The sequence below is a fragment of the Purpureocillium lilacinum genome (genome assembly GCF_023168085.1).
Source record: "Purpureocillium lilacinum CBS 284.36 DNA, scaffold_5, whole genome shotgun sequence".
In the NCBI taxonomy this organism is placed as follows: domain Eukaryota; kingdom Fungi; phylum Ascomycota; class Sordariomycetes; order Hypocreales; family Ophiocordycipitaceae; genus Purpureocillium; species Purpureocillium lilacinum.
Window position 1 is genome coordinate 798,191 of NW_027072115.1, and position 16,056 is coordinate 814,246.

General features: G+C 60.2%; 6 protein-coding genes across 6 annotated transcripts; 5 read left to right on the plus strand and 1 right to left on the minus strand.

Annotated features, from left to right (window-relative positions):
• Positions 1–6: 6 nt before the first annotated feature.
• On the plus strand, positions 7–1,393 carry PLICBS_006849 (uncharacterized protein; the record flags this gene model as incomplete). Its single annotated transcript, XM_018320229.2, has 2 exons — positions 7–141; positions 233–1,393. 2 exons carry the CDS (start codon positions 7–9, stop codon positions 1,391–1,393), a joined length of 1,296 nt encoding a protein of 431 aa, XP_018180126.2.
• Positions 1,394–2,044: 651 nt separating this feature from the next.
• Positions 2,045–3,832, plus strand: PLICBS_006850 (uncharacterized protein; the record flags this gene model as incomplete). Its single annotated transcript, XM_065601073.1, has 3 exons — positions 2,045–2,305; positions 2,376–3,641; positions 3,704–3,832. The coding sequence occupies 3 exons, from the start codon at positions 2,045–2,047 to the stop codon at positions 3,830–3,832; spliced, it is 1,656 nt and encodes a 551-aa protein (XP_065457145.1).
• Positions 3,833–4,307: 475 nt separating this feature from the next.
• On the plus strand, positions 4,308–5,687 carry PLICBS_006851 (uncharacterized protein; the record flags this gene model as incomplete). The annotated part of the gene is made up of 1 exon (XM_018320231.2): positions 4,308–5,687. One exon carries the CDS (start codon positions 4,308–4,310, stop codon positions 5,685–5,687), a length of 1,380 nt encoding a protein of 459 aa, XP_018180128.2.
• A 578-nt stretch (positions 5,688–6,265) lies between these two features.
• PLICBS_006852 (adenylosuccinase ade13) lies at positions 6,266–8,180 on the plus strand (the record flags this gene model as incomplete). The annotated part of the gene is made up of 7 exons (XM_018320232.2): positions 6,266–6,314; positions 6,410–6,698; positions 6,765–6,953; positions 7,022–7,349; positions 7,402–7,499; positions 7,554–7,953; positions 8,013–8,180. The coding sequence occupies 7 exons, from the start codon at positions 6,266–6,268 to the stop codon at positions 8,178–8,180; spliced, it is 1,521 nt and encodes a 506-aa protein (XP_018180129.2).
• Positions 8,181–8,481: 301 nt separating this feature from the next.
• On the plus strand, positions 8,482–9,911 carry PLICBS_006853 (uncharacterized protein; the record flags this gene model as incomplete). Its single annotated transcript, XM_065601074.1, has 6 exons — positions 8,482–8,515; positions 8,584–8,662; positions 8,789–8,865; positions 8,972–9,120; positions 9,301–9,722; positions 9,812–9,911. The coding sequence occupies 6 exons, from the start codon at positions 8,482–8,484 to the stop codon at positions 9,909–9,911; spliced, it is 861 nt and encodes a 286-aa protein (XP_065457146.1).
• Positions 9,912–10,301: 390 nt separating this feature from the next.
• Positions 10,302–11,945, minus strand: PLICBS_006854 (uncharacterized protein; the record flags this gene model as incomplete). Its single annotated transcript, XM_018320233.2, has 2 exons — positions 10,302–11,279; positions 11,343–11,945. The coding sequence occupies 2 exons, from the start codon at positions 11,943–11,945 to the stop codon at positions 10,302–10,304; spliced, it is 1,581 nt and encodes a 526-aa protein (XP_018180130.2).
• Between the last annotated feature and the right edge of the window lie 4,111 nt (positions 11,946–16,056).

Below are 16,056 nucleotides of genomic sequence, written 5' to 3' on the forward strand. Positions count from 1 at the left end.
AGCATCATGGCCCAGGGAATTGGGCGTCTTGCCTTGGCTGGCGTGCCTTACATACTCTCACTGATTACGATCATTATTATTATTCTGATCTTCGTTGCCGGCAACAAACCCGGGGCTCTGGAAGACCTCGCCTTGTTGAAGGTCAGTCGCCAACGCGACACTGCCTCCGCAATGCCTTTGTAGGACTGCCAGGCAAGCCTCTTCCGTGGACTAACGACACTTGCAAATCTAGGTTCACGTCGGGTCGCTCACAATACCATCCAAACTCTCCTCGTCGCAGTTCCTTCAGGACCTACAAAAGATCTCAGGTGCCGATCTCACCGGTAGTTCTGCCACGGCGCAGTCCCTTGGCCTCGCTTCTCTATATTCAGTACATGTCTACACGACCTGCGCCTACGTCATCGCCGAGACAACGTGCTCTTCGTTCAAGGTCGGCTCGTGGTTCAACGCAGCGACAGCGCTCAAGCTCGACACCGCAGTGGTTTCTATCAACCTCTCGGATGACTTCAACCACAGCTTTGACACCTACAAGAAGGCAGCGTACTTCATGGGCGTTGGGTTCATCCTGGCCTTTGTATTCCTGGTTCTTGCTGCGGTTTTGTCCGGCTTGGGCAGTCGATTTCGCACCTTGGCAGTCTCAGCAGCGGCTCTGTCGTGGATCGCGACAGGTCTTCTGCTGAGTGATGCTGTTGTTACCCTCGTCACAGCTCGCAGGACTGCGGGCGCTGTCACGTCAGAGTTGGGCAGTCTGGGCATCACCGCCGAGCTAGGGAAGGTAGTATACTTGCCTTTCTTTGCCTTTGCACTGTCCCTGATTACATCCATCTTGTACACCCTGGAAATTCGTCGCACACGCACCAACGGCCTTGGTCCAGCAGCCAAGAAACGCGCCCTTATGGTCGGCGCTGCCTCGTTCAGCGACAGCAAAGGTGAAGCGGAAGCCGCGGCGGGAGCAGGCAACGGCCCGATCAGTTCGGCCAAGCCAGGGATCCTGCAGCGTGTCACGACGTGGACGCGCCACCGCTACGTGCAGGTCGAAAGGCAGCCTGCCGTTGCTCGCGCGCCTGACAATGACGATGGCGGGATGGCGAGCCGGACCAACGCCCTACGCGGCCAGCGCGACTTCGACTACGACAACCCGGCCGAGGAGGGCGACATTGCCATGGTATCGCTTGGCGGCAGGGGCGAGTCGGGGAACAATCGTGTTCCTCGAGATGTGGCGTACGAGCCGTATTCTACTCAGCTGCCGCCAACTCTGTCATTGTCCCACGAGCCGTACCTACATCAATTTTCTGACGACGGACACGGTGACACTCTGCATCATTCGTCGCGCATTACAGATGTCAGGGAGCAGGGCAACGACCGCCCGCTGATCACTCATCCTGGAGTTTGAGATATGGTAGTGACATGGGGGCTGGTTGTTGAGAGAGGGTATTTGTGTAGAAAGAGAGGAGCAATACGGGCCCTTAGGTGGGCTATTAGAGATGACTACTCTTGGAACTACGATCTCGCAATTCCTCGCACAAAGATCATTGTCGGTTTGCTGAACCAGAGTCGTCGCCTGCGTCATGTTGCGAGCATTTGATCTCGCACAGCGGTAACTGAAGGTGCAACAACTCAGCTAGAATACGTACCAGCCTTCTCCCATCCATTCAATAACACAGGAGGCAAGGAGTGAGTGCCGTGTGCAGTGCTGCTTTGGCGATGAGGCGAGCCTGCCAACAGCTTGATATACAAGCCTAAGCTTCCTGAGTCTGGTGTGACTCTCATTCGAAGCGCACTTCTGGTTGCCAGACCGCCATAGCGGCCAGCACCCCCGATCGCATTCTCAACAGGCGCTGCAATCTACTAAAGTGAGTCAATCTAGCCGCGCGGAGTAGTGGTCGGCCCGCCGTCCTGTGATTCATGTCTAGTTTATACGCAATGTAACGGCCCCAAAGGCCGATCGCTCTGCTGAGAGGTAAGACACACCCAAGGGTCGAAGCCACCTGGTCTGCTCAAGTAGACACACCGCAGCAGACCCATCGCGGTGCGCTGGACAATCATGCCGACGATGAACGAACCTGTTGAGAGCGACAAGCTGCGCCGTCAGGAGGAAGGTATGCACTCTGTTTCGGCGCGAGACACTCACGTCGGGCAGGTTACGGGCGTTGGCGGGGAGAAGGTGAGCGCCATCCGCGATGGCAACGCGATACTACGCTTTCTTGTTGGCCTCGAGAGCCGCATCGACAAGCTCTCTGCGTTTGAGGCCATGGGCATTGAGCGAGTTCCTGACGAGCAGCGTCGGCCTCCTCAGAGACTGAATGTGAGAGACAATACACCTGGGTGCAAGCACCATCACAACTCGACCCCCGCTGATGTCGCTCTCCAAACAGATGCTTCTCTTCTGGTTCTCCGTGCTCCTCAGCCCTACTCTTATACCAATTGGCATGCTGGGCCCGATACTCGGCCTCTCAGTCAACGTGTCCATCGTCCTGACCATCACGGCCACCATCGTGGGCTCCGCCGTGCCCGCCTTCACAGCGACTCTGAGCCCGCCCACCGGCCTGCGCCAGATTGCAGTTGCCCGCTACTCTCTGGGCCTCTGGGGCGCAAAGCTCTGCTCTGTCCTCAACGTCGTGGTCAACATTGGATACGCGACCATTGCGAGCATCGTGGGCGGCCAGCTGCTGCGCGCCGTCTCGGGCGGCGGCCTCCCCTTGGCGGTCGGAATCGTCGTCGTCGTCGCCGTGTCCTTTGCCGTGTCCTTCTTCGGGTACGCCGCCATCCACCACTTTGAGCGCTTTGCCTGGCTCCCGGCGTCGGTCCTCCTGTGCGTCCTGTACGGCCAGGCGAGCGCGCATTTCTCGCCTACTCCTGGATACGACGTCGGCATCGGACTCGACTTTAGCGGCGCGTGCTTAACCTACTTTGCCGTGATATTCGGCGTATGCTGCTCGTGGTGTCCGATCTCTGGAGACTACTACATCCACTATCCAGCATCCACGAGTCCCTGGCTCGTCTTTGGACTGACCTACGCCGGCATCGTGTTGCCCACCGTCTTTGTCGGTATCCTTGGCAACTACTTTGGCGGCATCATATCCAGCAGCGAGCAGCTGGGTGCCATCTACGCAGAAGGGGGTGTCGGGTCGCTCATACTCGCCGTCATGTCTCCCCCGACGGCCTGGGCTAAGTTTGCCTGTGTGCTGTTCGTCTTGTCTTTCCGTGAGTACCCGCCGGGCCACATCCCATTGCAGCTGGTCGTCATCAATGTCTTTGTACTTACTCGGTATTCGACAGTGGGGGACGTGGTCTGCAACATCTATTCAAGCGCGCTATCTATGCAACTCTTGGGCAGTCACTTCGTCGCCGTCCCGCGGTATGCGTGGTGCACGGTGCTGTCCCTCGCGACATTTGGGCTCGCGTACGGCGGGCGCAACGTCCTGGAGACCATCATCAACAACTTGCTCTCGATGCTGGGCTACTGGACGCTGGCCTTTGCCGCCATCCTGTTCGTAGAGCACTTTTGGTTCCGGCCGCGCATCGGTGGCTACGACTTGACGGCCTGGCAGGATCCCCAGCGGCTGCCGTGGGGACTCGCCGGAACTGCATCACTTCTTATTGGTATCGGGTTTTCATTCCTCGGCATGGACCAGACTTGGGTAAGATCCGTCCGTCCAATGCTACGTAACGCGCGCCAAAGCCTGCTGACCTGCGTCTACAGTACGTGGGGCCGGTCGCAAAGCCCATAGGTGTCCACGGCGGCGATGTTGGGGATGAGCTCACCGTGATCTCCGTGCTCCTTTCGTATCCCCTCCTGCGATGGTTCGAAATACGGCACGTGGGGAGGTAGCTGGGTATATGGCTGATTCAGTCCATTGCGGGCGGTGGCGAGGAAAAGGGAGCGCACCTGCTCGGTTGGGATGGGTTTCTTTTCCCCTCTTCCTCGATACATCTCCAAACGACAGCTGCCCCTCAACCCTTTCCGTTTTGTGCCAATGCCGAGTTGCCCAAAGTCAGTGTCTAGCGGGTGGTTGGCTGACACGCCGGCTCGTTATGCAGGCGCGCATTAGGCGCCTAGCTCTTGCAGCTCTCGGTCGGCACTTGTCTGCAGATCGACTTGGCCCGTCAGCGCGAGCCGACTGATCGAGAGCGACTTGACTGACGTTTCATCGGCTGCGCTTCTGTTGTTCGTGGCTTATCACCACCGCATCGCAACGCACGCGTCACATCACTTAGCTATCGCGCTTCATTCAGCGTCCTCAATTCCCGTCTCCCCGCTCGTTCGTAGCTCGAGTACGTTTGGGGCACCGCGCCCGCAGGTCAATATGGCAGAGCAAGATCGTCGGCCCACGGCGGTCCATGGTGTCATCATCCACGCCACGGAACCAGAGCACCTAACTATCCTCGAGGACGCGCTCCTCGCGGTCGACGCCAACGGCACCATCATAAGCCTAGAGGCGGGCGTGAGTCGACAAGACGTGGCCCCGAAGCTTGCCGCGCTTGGTCTGGATCTGGACAATTGCCGTCTCGTGGAGCTCTGTCCGGGCCAGTTCCTCATTCCCGGCTTCGTGGACACCCATAACCACGCTCCTCAGTGGATGCACCGCGGACTCGGGCAGGGGATGCACATCCTCGAGTGGCTGTCGTCGACGGCGTTCCCCAACGAAGCGCGCTACGAGGACCTGGAGCATGCGGGAGCGGCTTACAGCGCCCTCGTCGACGGCATGCTGCGCCAGGGGGTCACGACGGCCAGTTACTACGGCTCTCTGCACGGCGAGGCCACCCAGGTCCTCGCCGACATCTGCCTGGACAAGGGCCAAAGGGCGCTGGTGGGCAAATGCAACATGAATCGGGGCTCCCCGGACTACTACCGCGATGCCAGCGTCGAAGACTCGGTTCGCGTGACGCGGGACTGCATCCACCACATTCGCAGAATCGATCCCAGCGGCAGCATGATACGCCCCGTGCTCACGCCGCGCTTCGCCATCTCCTGTGAACCCAAGCTCCTGGCTGAGCTAGGGACCATGGCCGCTGAGCACCCAGATATGGCGATCCAGACGCACTTCAACGAGTCCGAGCAAGAGGTCCGCGGCACTCGGGCCTTGTTCCCTGACTTCTCCAGCGAGGCCGACCTCTACCACCACTATAGATTGCTGGGTCCTCGGACCATCCTCGCCCACTGCACCATTATGACGCCGTACGAAATCCGGCGCCTGCGTGACCTCGGCTGTGGCGTGGCTCACTGCCCGACGGCCAACATGACGGTCGGCGGGGGCTTCATGGCCGCGCCGATCCGCGAGTTCATGAGGCAGGGCATCACGGTCGGTCTGGGAACGGACTCTGGCGGCGGCTACTCGTCGTCGATGCTCAATGCCATGCGCCATGCGCTCATCGCCTCGTTCGCTCGCGACTTCATGGACGCCAAGGATGGCAGCGGTGCCCTCTCTTTGGAGGAAGTCTTCTACATGGCCACGGGAGGCGGTGCCCGAGTTGTCGGCTTTGGTGACTCCGTGGGAGACTTTGTGCCCGGCAAGCAGCTTGATGCGCTCCTTGTCGACATGCGCGAGTCCCGGGGCGGTGTGAATGCGCCACTTCAGGCTGGTGATTCATTGCGGATCATGTTTGAGAAGTTTATCATGACGGGAGACGACCGTAATATTGTTCAAGTGGTGGTCCGCGGTAAGGTGGTCTTGGACCGAACTTGAAGAACGCACACAAAGGTGAGAGGCTGTAACATGAATACTCTTGGCCAGACTTTTTCTTGTCAGTCTCGCTGTGTTGAGGTCTCTGTATCGGGTCCCGCTACGCCCAGAAGCACCCGGCGCCCCAGCCTACCTGGCTATCACACATATGAAGCCGGGGTAGCCACTACCAGTAATTCCTCTTTAATACAGTTACTAGGGCTGTTTGTACTGTTGTTGACTGTGAAAGCTGGTGTTTCGAAATGGCCTTGCACTTACACGATACATCATGGATGATGGGACAGACGCGGGTGAAATCGGGCTGCAATAAGGTGCAAGTGGCCCCATGCGGCGGGCTGGCGGGGACGGCATTGGGCAAAGTGTGCTGCCCCGCCAATTTGGAGCTGATCGTTTTGCTATTCGTATCTGTGCTGCAAATGGCGGGGTGGTGGGGTTGAATTTTTTTGCCATTGGGGTGCCTGCCGTCCGATTCTCGCTGAGCTCCCTTGAATGCTGGAGACCTTTACGACACCATCCGCCTTCAAACACTCCATCCTTTCTAGAAATCCGTCAATTGGCCGCCGCCGCCGATTGCTGTCACCATGTCCGCCTTTGACGAGTACCAGACCCCTCTGGTGTCTCGCTACACCAGTACGTCCACACCCAATCCATCCACCCGTCCAACCCCCGGCCTAGCCAGGCATTGGGAAGCCAGCAAGACTGACGGATGCACGCATGACGGGCAGGTAGCGAGATGCGCAAGATCTTCACGCCGCGCCAGCGCTACACGACGTGGCGCCAGCTCTGGCTCTGGCTGGCCGAGGCCGAGCAGGAGCTGGGTGTCGACAAGATCTCCAACGAGGCCCTCGACGCCATCCGCGCCAACCTCGTCGTCAGCGACGAGGCCTTCAAGGTTGCCGCCGATGAGGAGAAGCGCGTGCGGCACGACGTCATGGCGCACATCCACGCCCTCGAGAAGGACGCCCCGGCTGCTGCGGGCGTCGTTCACCTCGGCGCGACCTCTTGCTTTGGTAGGTGGCTCAAATACCGACAAAAACAACTCCCCTCCTGGAAGACTGACTGACTGACATGCGACGACAGTACGAACGCCCCGACGCTCCCCTCTCCGTCGTATCGTCCACATGACTTACCATCCCAGGTCACCGACAACGCCGACCTCATCTTCCTCCGCGATGCCATGGACCTGCTCCTCCCCAAGCTGGCCCGCGCCATCAGCTCCCTAGCCAAGTTCGCCGTCCAGTACAAGGACCTCCCGACTCTCGGCTTCACGTGCGTCACCTCCCCCGTCGCAGCGCCCCCCCATGGCCGATTCTCGAGCTCTGACATGAAAGCTACAGGCACTACCAGGCTGCGCAGCCCATCACACTCGGTCGCCGCGCCGCCCAGTGGCTTCAGGACCTCGTCTTCGACCTCGAGGACATCGAGTATGTCCGCTCGGGCCTCAAGTTCCGCGGCGCCCAGGGCACGACCGGCACGCAGGCCTCGTTCCTTGCGCTTTTCCAGAACGACGCCAGCAAGGTCGACCAGCTCAACGAAAAGCTGTGCGCCAAGAGCGGCTTCCAGGGCTGCTACGACATCTCCACCCAGACCTACACCCGCAAGGTCGATCTCCGCGTTGCCAACGCCCTGGCTGCGCTCGGCGCTACTGCGACCCGCGTCGCTACTGTTCGTTGCCCTCTCGTCGTACCTGATTGGGAACGCATACTGACAATCGCAGGACATTCGCCACCTCTGCCACGACAAGGTTCTCGACGAGCCTCACGTTGCTGGTCAGATTGGCTCTTCGGCCATGCCGTTCAAGTCCAACCCCATGACGTGAGTCGCATCCCCCTCGACTTCATCGTGCGCGCCTGGTGCTAATAGAAACAGTGCCGAGCGCATCTGCAGCTTGGGCCGCAAGCTCAGCAACATCTCGTCCAACTTCAGCGAGACCTTTTCGTCGCAGTGGCTTGAGCGCTCCCTCGACGACAGCGCCATCCGCCGCATGGACATTCCCGAGATGTTCTTCCTCGCCGACGCCATCGTCACCAGCCTCGACCACGTCTGCGACGGCCTCGTCGTCTTCCCCGCCGTCATCAACTCCCAGCTGATGCAGGAGCTGCCCTACATGGCCAGCGAGGAAATCCTCATCCGCATGGTCAACCACGGCGCCTCGCGCCAGGTTGCCCACGAGGAGATTCGCCTGCTGTCGCGCGAGGCCGCCTACCACGTCAAGATGGAGGGTGGCAGCAACGACCTCATTGAGCGCATCAAGAGAACCGAGTTCTTCGTGAGTCCATGCCACTCTTTTGTCTCTTGTGTTCATTCCGGCTGATCATGGCATTACAGAAACCCATCTGGGGCGAGGTCGATGGCCTCATGGACGCGAGGCTCTTCATCGGCCGTTGCGCCGAGCAGGTCGAGCGTTACGCCGGCGCTGGCGGCGTGGTCGACAAGCACCTGCAAAAGTACCAGCAGTACATTCAGTCCAGCAAGACGACGCAGCTGGCAGTATAGAGTTATTTTTACGGTATATTAATGAAAATGAAGATTCAGACAAGCCAGTCTATTCGCGCCCGAAATTATTGTCGTCGGCCGAGGTGCCGGCGTAAGCTTCTGCTCGTGACCTCTGCGTCTCATCTCACCGTCAGCCCTAGCTCGGCTGTGGCGTGAGACAGGCTATTATATATCACCCATCAGCCGCGACTCGTGCCAAGAGGACTTTTTCCATCCCCGTCCGCTGCTCATCTGCCCCCGGGTTGCGTTTATCGAGACTCTTCTACGATAGCAATTTATCAGGTGATTGCCAGTAGTCAAGATGGGTGGGAAAATAGACTGCTACATCGACATCTGTAAGTGCCAATGTTTCATGCCCCTCCTTGTTATCGAATGTTCTGGATGCTGACGCTACGTGATGAAGCGTCCTTCTACAGCTACCTGGCCTTTTACTATCTCGTCAGGAACCTGGACACGCTGAGGGACCATGGCGTTGAAGTCGAGTAAGTCGGAAAAGCCGGTTGCGGAGCATCCTTCACATTTTTCATGCTGTTGTTGTCGTTGTCACGCACCGTCGCGACCCTTGACTCTCAGTCTCCCATGGCTAACTAACTCTCCTTCCTTTCTAGGTTTCACCCCGTGTTCGCCGGAGTGGTGCAGTCCGGCGCAGGCAAGTCTCTTTCACCCCCGGCACGCGTGCGCGAGGGTAAATGCCCGCCCGCCCGCGTCCCCCGTGTTGTTCGTAGGGGGGTGGCTTCCTTGTGGATTTGCCATTCTGACACCGTTATTTCGGTTCCGTTCGGGCTGTATAGACAACACGCCGCCCTGGGCCGTGAGCAGGCAGAAGCGCGACTACCTCGCCGACTACGAGACGGGCCGCGCAAAGGCCGCGTTTGGCAAGCCCGAGATTGCGGTGCCCGAGGATCTGAGGGACCTGCTGGAGCTGGGCTGGACGCAAAAGGTGAGTGATGGAGAGAACTGGCACTGCTCGCCACTCCCTAGAAGCGCACTACGGAGCGGGCGGCGTAGAACGCGCCCGAGGAAAAGAGAGAGAGAGAGAAAGTCTGTTTGCGTGTGAGAGTGAGCGAGTGAGTGAGTTGAGTGAGGGGACGTGAATACTGACGTTATGTACTTAACACAGGCCGGCCGCGCCCTCCTCTACATCAAGGACCACCACCCCCGCCACGCATACCACACCACATGGCACTACCTCTTCCACTGCTTCTGGACCCTCCCCCGGCGCCGCATCCGCGACGAGCCCGTCCTGGCCGAGGTCCTCCGCGAGCTGCCCTCGGGCTTCGACGGCGCGGGAACTCACACGGGCACCGCGGGTAGCACCGCCGCCCCCAACAACAAGCGTCACGACGCCCTATCCGCACCGCCGCCCTTATTCTCCGGCGACGACGTCACCGCCATCATGGCCGGCCAGGCCACCGAAAAGTACAAGGCCATGCTCAAGGACGCGTCGCGCGGGATCAACGACGCGGGGTCGTTTGGCGTGCCGTGGATGGTTGTCACGGAAGACAACGAGGGCCGCAAGGAGCCCTTCTTTGGGAGCGATAGGTGAGCAATCTACATATATATAACCTTTGCAAGACTCGGCTGGCCGGCAACACAGATCACTGACTGACGTGCTGGGGGGGGATTTTCAGGTTCCATCAGATCTTCCAGTTTCTCGGCGTGCCGGTACGGCAGTTTGAGCTGCTCCCGTTGAGAAAAGAGGGCGGCACGGAACACGGCTCGAAGCTCTAGAAGGGGGCCTGTTTTGCGAGTCGCGGAGACGGGATATCTGTACTTGAAATCGCCGCCGCCACCACTGCTCGAGATTATCTGCCCCAATGTCCTTGTAGACACATATGGTGTAGTGCTCACAGGAGTCCGCACCCATAACTGCATCGTGGATCCTCAGAGTAGAGTCCTTCTATTCAGCCTAGTGTCGTGGCCGGACAGGGACCAACTGTCCATCAAGGTCATCAGATGACGCGCACCTGAACTATATAAAAACGCTTTGCTCGTGTGCTGTGCTGCGCTTGCCCGTCTATTGCCTATTGCCAAAAACTCCCAGCGAGTGTCCCGCAGATCACGACTCCAACATCAATACAGGCAGAAACAAGAACTTGGGACACGAGTGTCCCGGCCGCCTCACTTGTCTCTCCGTCGGCGGTCGACGTTCTTCACCCGACGGTTGCCCATAGCCGCCACCCGGCGCGACTTTGTGTACACGCGCACCACGTCCTTTAGTACCACGTAGAGGCACCCGCCCACCAGGCTTCGTCCCCATTGCTGCTGCAGCAGGCCCGGCCGACCAACCATGCCGTACCGCGACCACGGATTACGCGGGCCGACAGTTGTCCACGCCTTAGGTAGCACCAGCCGCAGTGCCTCGCCCATGGCGTAAGAGATGCCCGGCATGATGAGCGCGCCGACGATGGCGTTGGACACGTTGGACAGGATCGCAGAGAGACCCATCCGACGGGGTGGCGCTTGGGGCACCTCGTGGCCGCCCTGGTTCTGGTCCTGGTCGCCCTGGTCGTTGTCGAGGGGCGGCAGCGCAGCCAGCTCCTGGTCGGCGTGCAACTGCGGCGCATCTTCACCCCACGCGCCCGGGTGAGGTTCGGGCTCCTCGTCTTCCAGAGGATTCGGCGGTTGCTCCTGCACCACCGGGTCACCGTTCTCGTCCAGCTCGACCTCTTCAATCTGAAGCTCCACCATGATCTCGGCGCCTTGGCCGTCCTCTAGCCCCTCGGCCGGTTCCTGCACGATCTCGATGCGGTTGATGTCGTTGGCGCCCGCGGGGTGCCCTTGGTCGTCATCTGGGTCCAGGGCGTCGAGGACGGCTTGCAGGAGGCCGACGATACCCCCATCTGCGTTGCGGTCCTGCGCATTGCGCTGGTTGTCGTTGGCTGCGTGCTGATTCTGGCCCTGAGCCTGGTCTTGTCCCTCCTGCGGCGCGGGTAGGCCGAGGAGTTGCCTGTTAAGCTTAATCTCGTACGGGAGCGCAAACTCTTTCCACAGGTTGAAGTAGACGGAGCGGATATATGGGAATATGGCCATGGCGAGCTGGGGCGAAGGCGGCCACGTCATAAAGTCGTCTTCGTGCATCACGTGGTACATGCCGTACTGGTGGCGCACAGGTCAGCTTGGGTTTTCTCGCGACACCGACAGCCGAAGGGCCGAACTCACCACGGACGCGGCCGGAAGGAAAACCTTATTGCTCAGGCCGGGAAGCAGCTTGCCAAAGAGCAGGGTAGGGGCAATGTTCATCATGACGAGGGCGTTCCATATGCGCTCCTTGATAAAGCGGGCATTACCCGATGCACGCCCGTCGATGACCATCTCGGGCCCCAGCATGAAGCGCATGAGGCTGTCCTTGCCCGCAAAGGTCCACAGGGCGAGGGCGCCGTACATCTGCAGACTGAACTGGACGCCCATGGAGACGCCGGTGAAGAGCAGGAAGGGGCTGGCGCGGGTGAAGCGGCTCTGGATGGCGTCGGAGGCGGCGACGACGAGGTCCCAGGGCCCTTCGAGCTCGATGGTCGACTTACACACCGGGCACAGCAGCGGCTTGTTGGAGCGCTCGCAGTCGGTGACCCACGAAAGCATGCAGTCCTGGTGCGCCTCGAGGGTGCAGGGACACGGGTCGACCCATGAGCCGGGGGGGTCCGAGGGGTCCTCGTCCGTCAGGCAGATGAAGCATCGTCGCGGCGCGTCGGGGGGTCGCGGCGCGGTGATGGATTGCACGGCGGCAGACGGCAGCGCCGGCGTCGTCGGCGTCTGCGATGCCATTGTCGTCGCGGCAAGATGCAACGCCAAAGGGCTGCAGGGTTCGGGGTTCGGGGGTCGGCGGGGAGGAAAGGCTCACAGGCCCATTATCGATCGGCAGATGTCCAAACGGCGCGACGGCGCGACAAAGTAGTACTTGGTAGACGTAGTGCAATGTATGTATGCGGCTGCAAGAATCAAAGACGTCGCGGGGCGGCGGGAGGAGACGTAGCAGCGTTGGCAAAGTGTGGTATGGAACGGAGCCGCAGCAACGTTGAGGCGCCGGCGGAGCGCGTGGAAGCAAGTGGCTGCTGAGGCGCTTCGTGGGGGGAAGGTGATGATGGCAGCTCCAGCTCTAGTGGGTGGGCGGGCGCGGCAGATCCGAGGCACCGACCGGCACAGTCATCCATCAGCGGACAGGCGGCTCATCAGCCAGTCGCAGGGTGCTGATGTCACCGCCCCGGGGGGGCCTGGCGCCTCTGATGCCCGCACCACCAAGACCTGTGATGCTCCGCCAATCACACGCAGTACTGCCATCACCAGCGACCTTCATCCTCCGATGACCATGATGGGGGCAGATTGAAAGCCTGCTAATCTTCCAGGGCTCTAGCGAACCACACAGTCTTGTCACGGCCGAGCTAACGTGTCCACTAGTTCCCTTTGTCTTTTTGCCCATCTGTCTTCCCGAACTCATCCGAAGCTGGATTGACTGACATCATCCAGAAGTCGGCCATGTGCGAGGAGTTGACCCGGACGAGGCACTTTGTCTGAGAGAAGTTTGTGCAAAATCCCGGGAAATTTAATACTTTAAATAACTACGTGCCAATCGCAGGGAAGCAAGACCAAGCAAGGTCAGCGCAAGCGGGATCCAAGCGGACATGAAGATATATACTAGCATCGGCCATCTTCAACCCACCCTCCAACCTCCCTGCACGTAGACCTCTGTCACCTCTCTGCCTTGCCCATCCGCAGAAGAGCCCGCATCGGCGCATGCGGCCGACTTGGCCACCGCGCATCAGCTCACGCCCTCAGCGACACATGCCGTCAGGCATGTCGGACCGTCCCGTCCCGCGCTTTCAAGTGGGCGAGCGCATATGAGCAGGTTTGCTTGCGCAATCGCCAGTCAGTGCCCCGGTGCGGCAACGGCCCGCCTGCCTGGACTAAGGCTTGCCCCCTGACCCGCCTGAGCTTCAACTGAACGAAGCTCGTGCTCAAGTTCACCATGATCTCAAGCTGTGTGCAGACTGCTGCTTGCAGGACAGCAACTTTCTACCGAGGATTGCGGTCCACAGAGTAGTGTCACCACACATGTACGCAGTTGTAAGCAGAATGGGGGACCAGCCGACCGGGTTGCCCAAGCGGTCAGCAAAGCGTTCAAGGCACTGATATTCTCGTTGCACACGACATTGGAAAGGGCATAGCCTGGAGATGCGTACCAAGGTTGGAGAGCTTGTCGCCCTGCAGACCGGACGTGTCTCCCAGTGGCTCCCCGCTACATAATCGATGGCTACTATAGACCATAGATGTAGGACAGCACGCATAGTCTTGTTCCGCAGCGGCCCTCTGGGGCTCTTCCGCCCACAGCATGCATGCACGAATGGCCAGTCAGCCCGGGTAGCGGCATCCAGACGGGCAACGTGCACATTCCCACGAGCCCATCGGAGCGAGGCGCCACCAGCGGGCACCTGATTGCGGTGCGCCACGCGTGCGTGGTGCAACACACGAGGGAGACGCGTGACGTTTCGAGGCGAGGTGCGACGTGGGACGTAGGACATAGGACACGTTGGGATCGAGAGCAAGCGACAGGGTGGGGGGAGGGCAGCATCGCGCCAGATGTGTTCCGAGATGTGGCCTCAATTTCTCGGCCCAGGCATCGGATATAGGGTATGGATATATATGGATATGGATGTACACGCGCAGCCATCATGGCAGTCGATAGAGACAGGACATGCGCCCGCCATCGTCCCCGTGCGTGCGCGCGCGCGCGGCCGGTCGGTCAGTCCGTGAAACGGCCGTGTTCCAACCCCCCGGTGGTGTCATCATCAGCCTTCGTCGTCGTCGTCGAACTCGTCATCCTCGTCGCCCCGCCATCAACCGCCCCTCGAACGCCACCCCAAGAAAATCAAATAAGTCGAGCCATCAGAGCATCAGGAACGAGTGAGTGCCCTGCCCGTGTTGCGCGGGAGTTTATTTGTGCTGCAGGCGAAGGGACTGTCAGTGGACGAGATCACACGGCGAAGGGGAATGGATGGAGGCGGGGGGCCACGGCTTACAGGGCAGTTGGCGCAAGTGCAGCTGGAGCCGCAGTTGCAGGAGCCAGAGGTGGAGCATCCGCAGTCGCCCATGATGACGGTTTGGTTGAGTTGTCTGGTGGTTGACGGGGTGTGGGAAGATTTGCGTTTGTTTTGAAGAATGTCTGTCGGTGGTGGATGTGCGAAGGAGTGTAGAGGGCGAGGATGGAGGGGGGGCCAGGTCCCCTTTTTAAAGGCAACTGATGCAACCGCAGCCAGCCAGCCAAGATGGAGGATTACTACTACGGGCGGGCAGGCGGGCGGGCTTGCTCTGGGACTCGTCGTCGTCCCGCCTCAGTGCCGGCGCGAAGGCTGGGCCCCAGAGGGAAGGGATGTGGCACCTCGTCCACTCACAGCGCCTGGATGTGCGTTTGGACGCACCCGACGGGCAAGGTTCGTCATGCAGGCGAGGAAGGGCGTCGCGAGCGAGCGAGCGAGGACTGTACTGTACCAGAGAAGCTGGGTGTGAGTGTGTGTGGCGGCGAATGACGTCCGGGGCGCGCCCCCAAAGCATGGACGCACAAAGAGCTCGCCCGCCCACTTCCCAAGTACGTTTGCAGTCAAGCTTCCGGCTTCCCAGACGGTAGAGGGTCTGGGCGCCGCACCAGGCCCGAGCCCAATCGCCCCAGAAATGGGGACTTGCACTGTGCCTGGAGCGGGTCGTCGGCGGGCCGGGCGCTGGCGGAGCTGAAGTTCCCACTCTGGCGAGCCGTTGGGCGGCTCCAGAGCGCCGCACAAGTCGCGCAGGACCCCCACATTCTTGCCCGCCCGCCTGGTTGCGGCCCCCCCCAAGTGCACGGCACAAATGGCGCCCCCGTACCGTACCAGTGTCGGCGGAGGGAAAGGGTCAAGTTATTTCGAGCGCACGGGGATTTTCCAGGGCGGTGCTGATGATGATGAGGCGGACGGGTGGCCGAGGGGCCGAACGCTTAAGCGAGCTGACGCTACCAAGTTAGGTACTAATGCCGTGGATGGAAGTGGTAGTGCGGTAGCAGCACCAGCGGCAGCGGCAACAGCAGCAGTAGGTAATTAGGTAGATCACCAGATGCAGCGACAGGAACAAGGTAGAGAGAGAGGGGGGCGCGGGCGATGCGGCCTCCCGCGGCCGTCTCTACTACCCTCTTGTAAAAGAAACTTGGTCCGTACTCGGTACCAGTCATCTCAACGCCAGGGCAGCAGAAAGGGCCGCAACAGCACTGGGTAGACTGTCGTCTGCCGCGTCTGCTGCTGCACAAGTCGGGTGATATGCGAGATTCCATCACGGCACGCGTGCAGCAACCGACCACCACCACCACCACTGCCCCTCTTCTGCGGGGCCCATTTCTCACAAAACAGCACCTCGTCAGCGGAACTGCGCGCGCGTGGTGTGCCGCCGTTCATCATCATAAGCCCTTCAGGCTCTCCCGTCAGGCTCTCCCGTCAAGCCAGCCAGTCAATCAGTCAGCGGAGCTTTCCTCGGTACCCCAACCTCGGCCTCAACCTGCCTCGCCAAAGGTACAATATACCACGGCTTACGGTTGCGTAGCCGAAGCCCGGATCTGGCATCTCGGCCGCTCATCTCGCCAATCTGGCTCTGCCTCCCTCCCTCTCCTGGCTGGCGGCATCTCAGAGACAGGGCGGGCTGAATAATTCTTCCGAGGCGGCAGCTCCTTCCCGGCAGAAGAGAGATCTGCGGCCATCGCCAGCTTGGTCACACACATACGCACGCATGCACGCACACATGTCCACGAGCCAATCTCGCATCTTGCAAAAAAAAAAAAAAAACGCCCGAGTGAGATGCGCATCTCCGGCGCCGTCCCCATGCCGGGGGGCTCATCGCTCGACACCATCGCTCCAACTGCCGC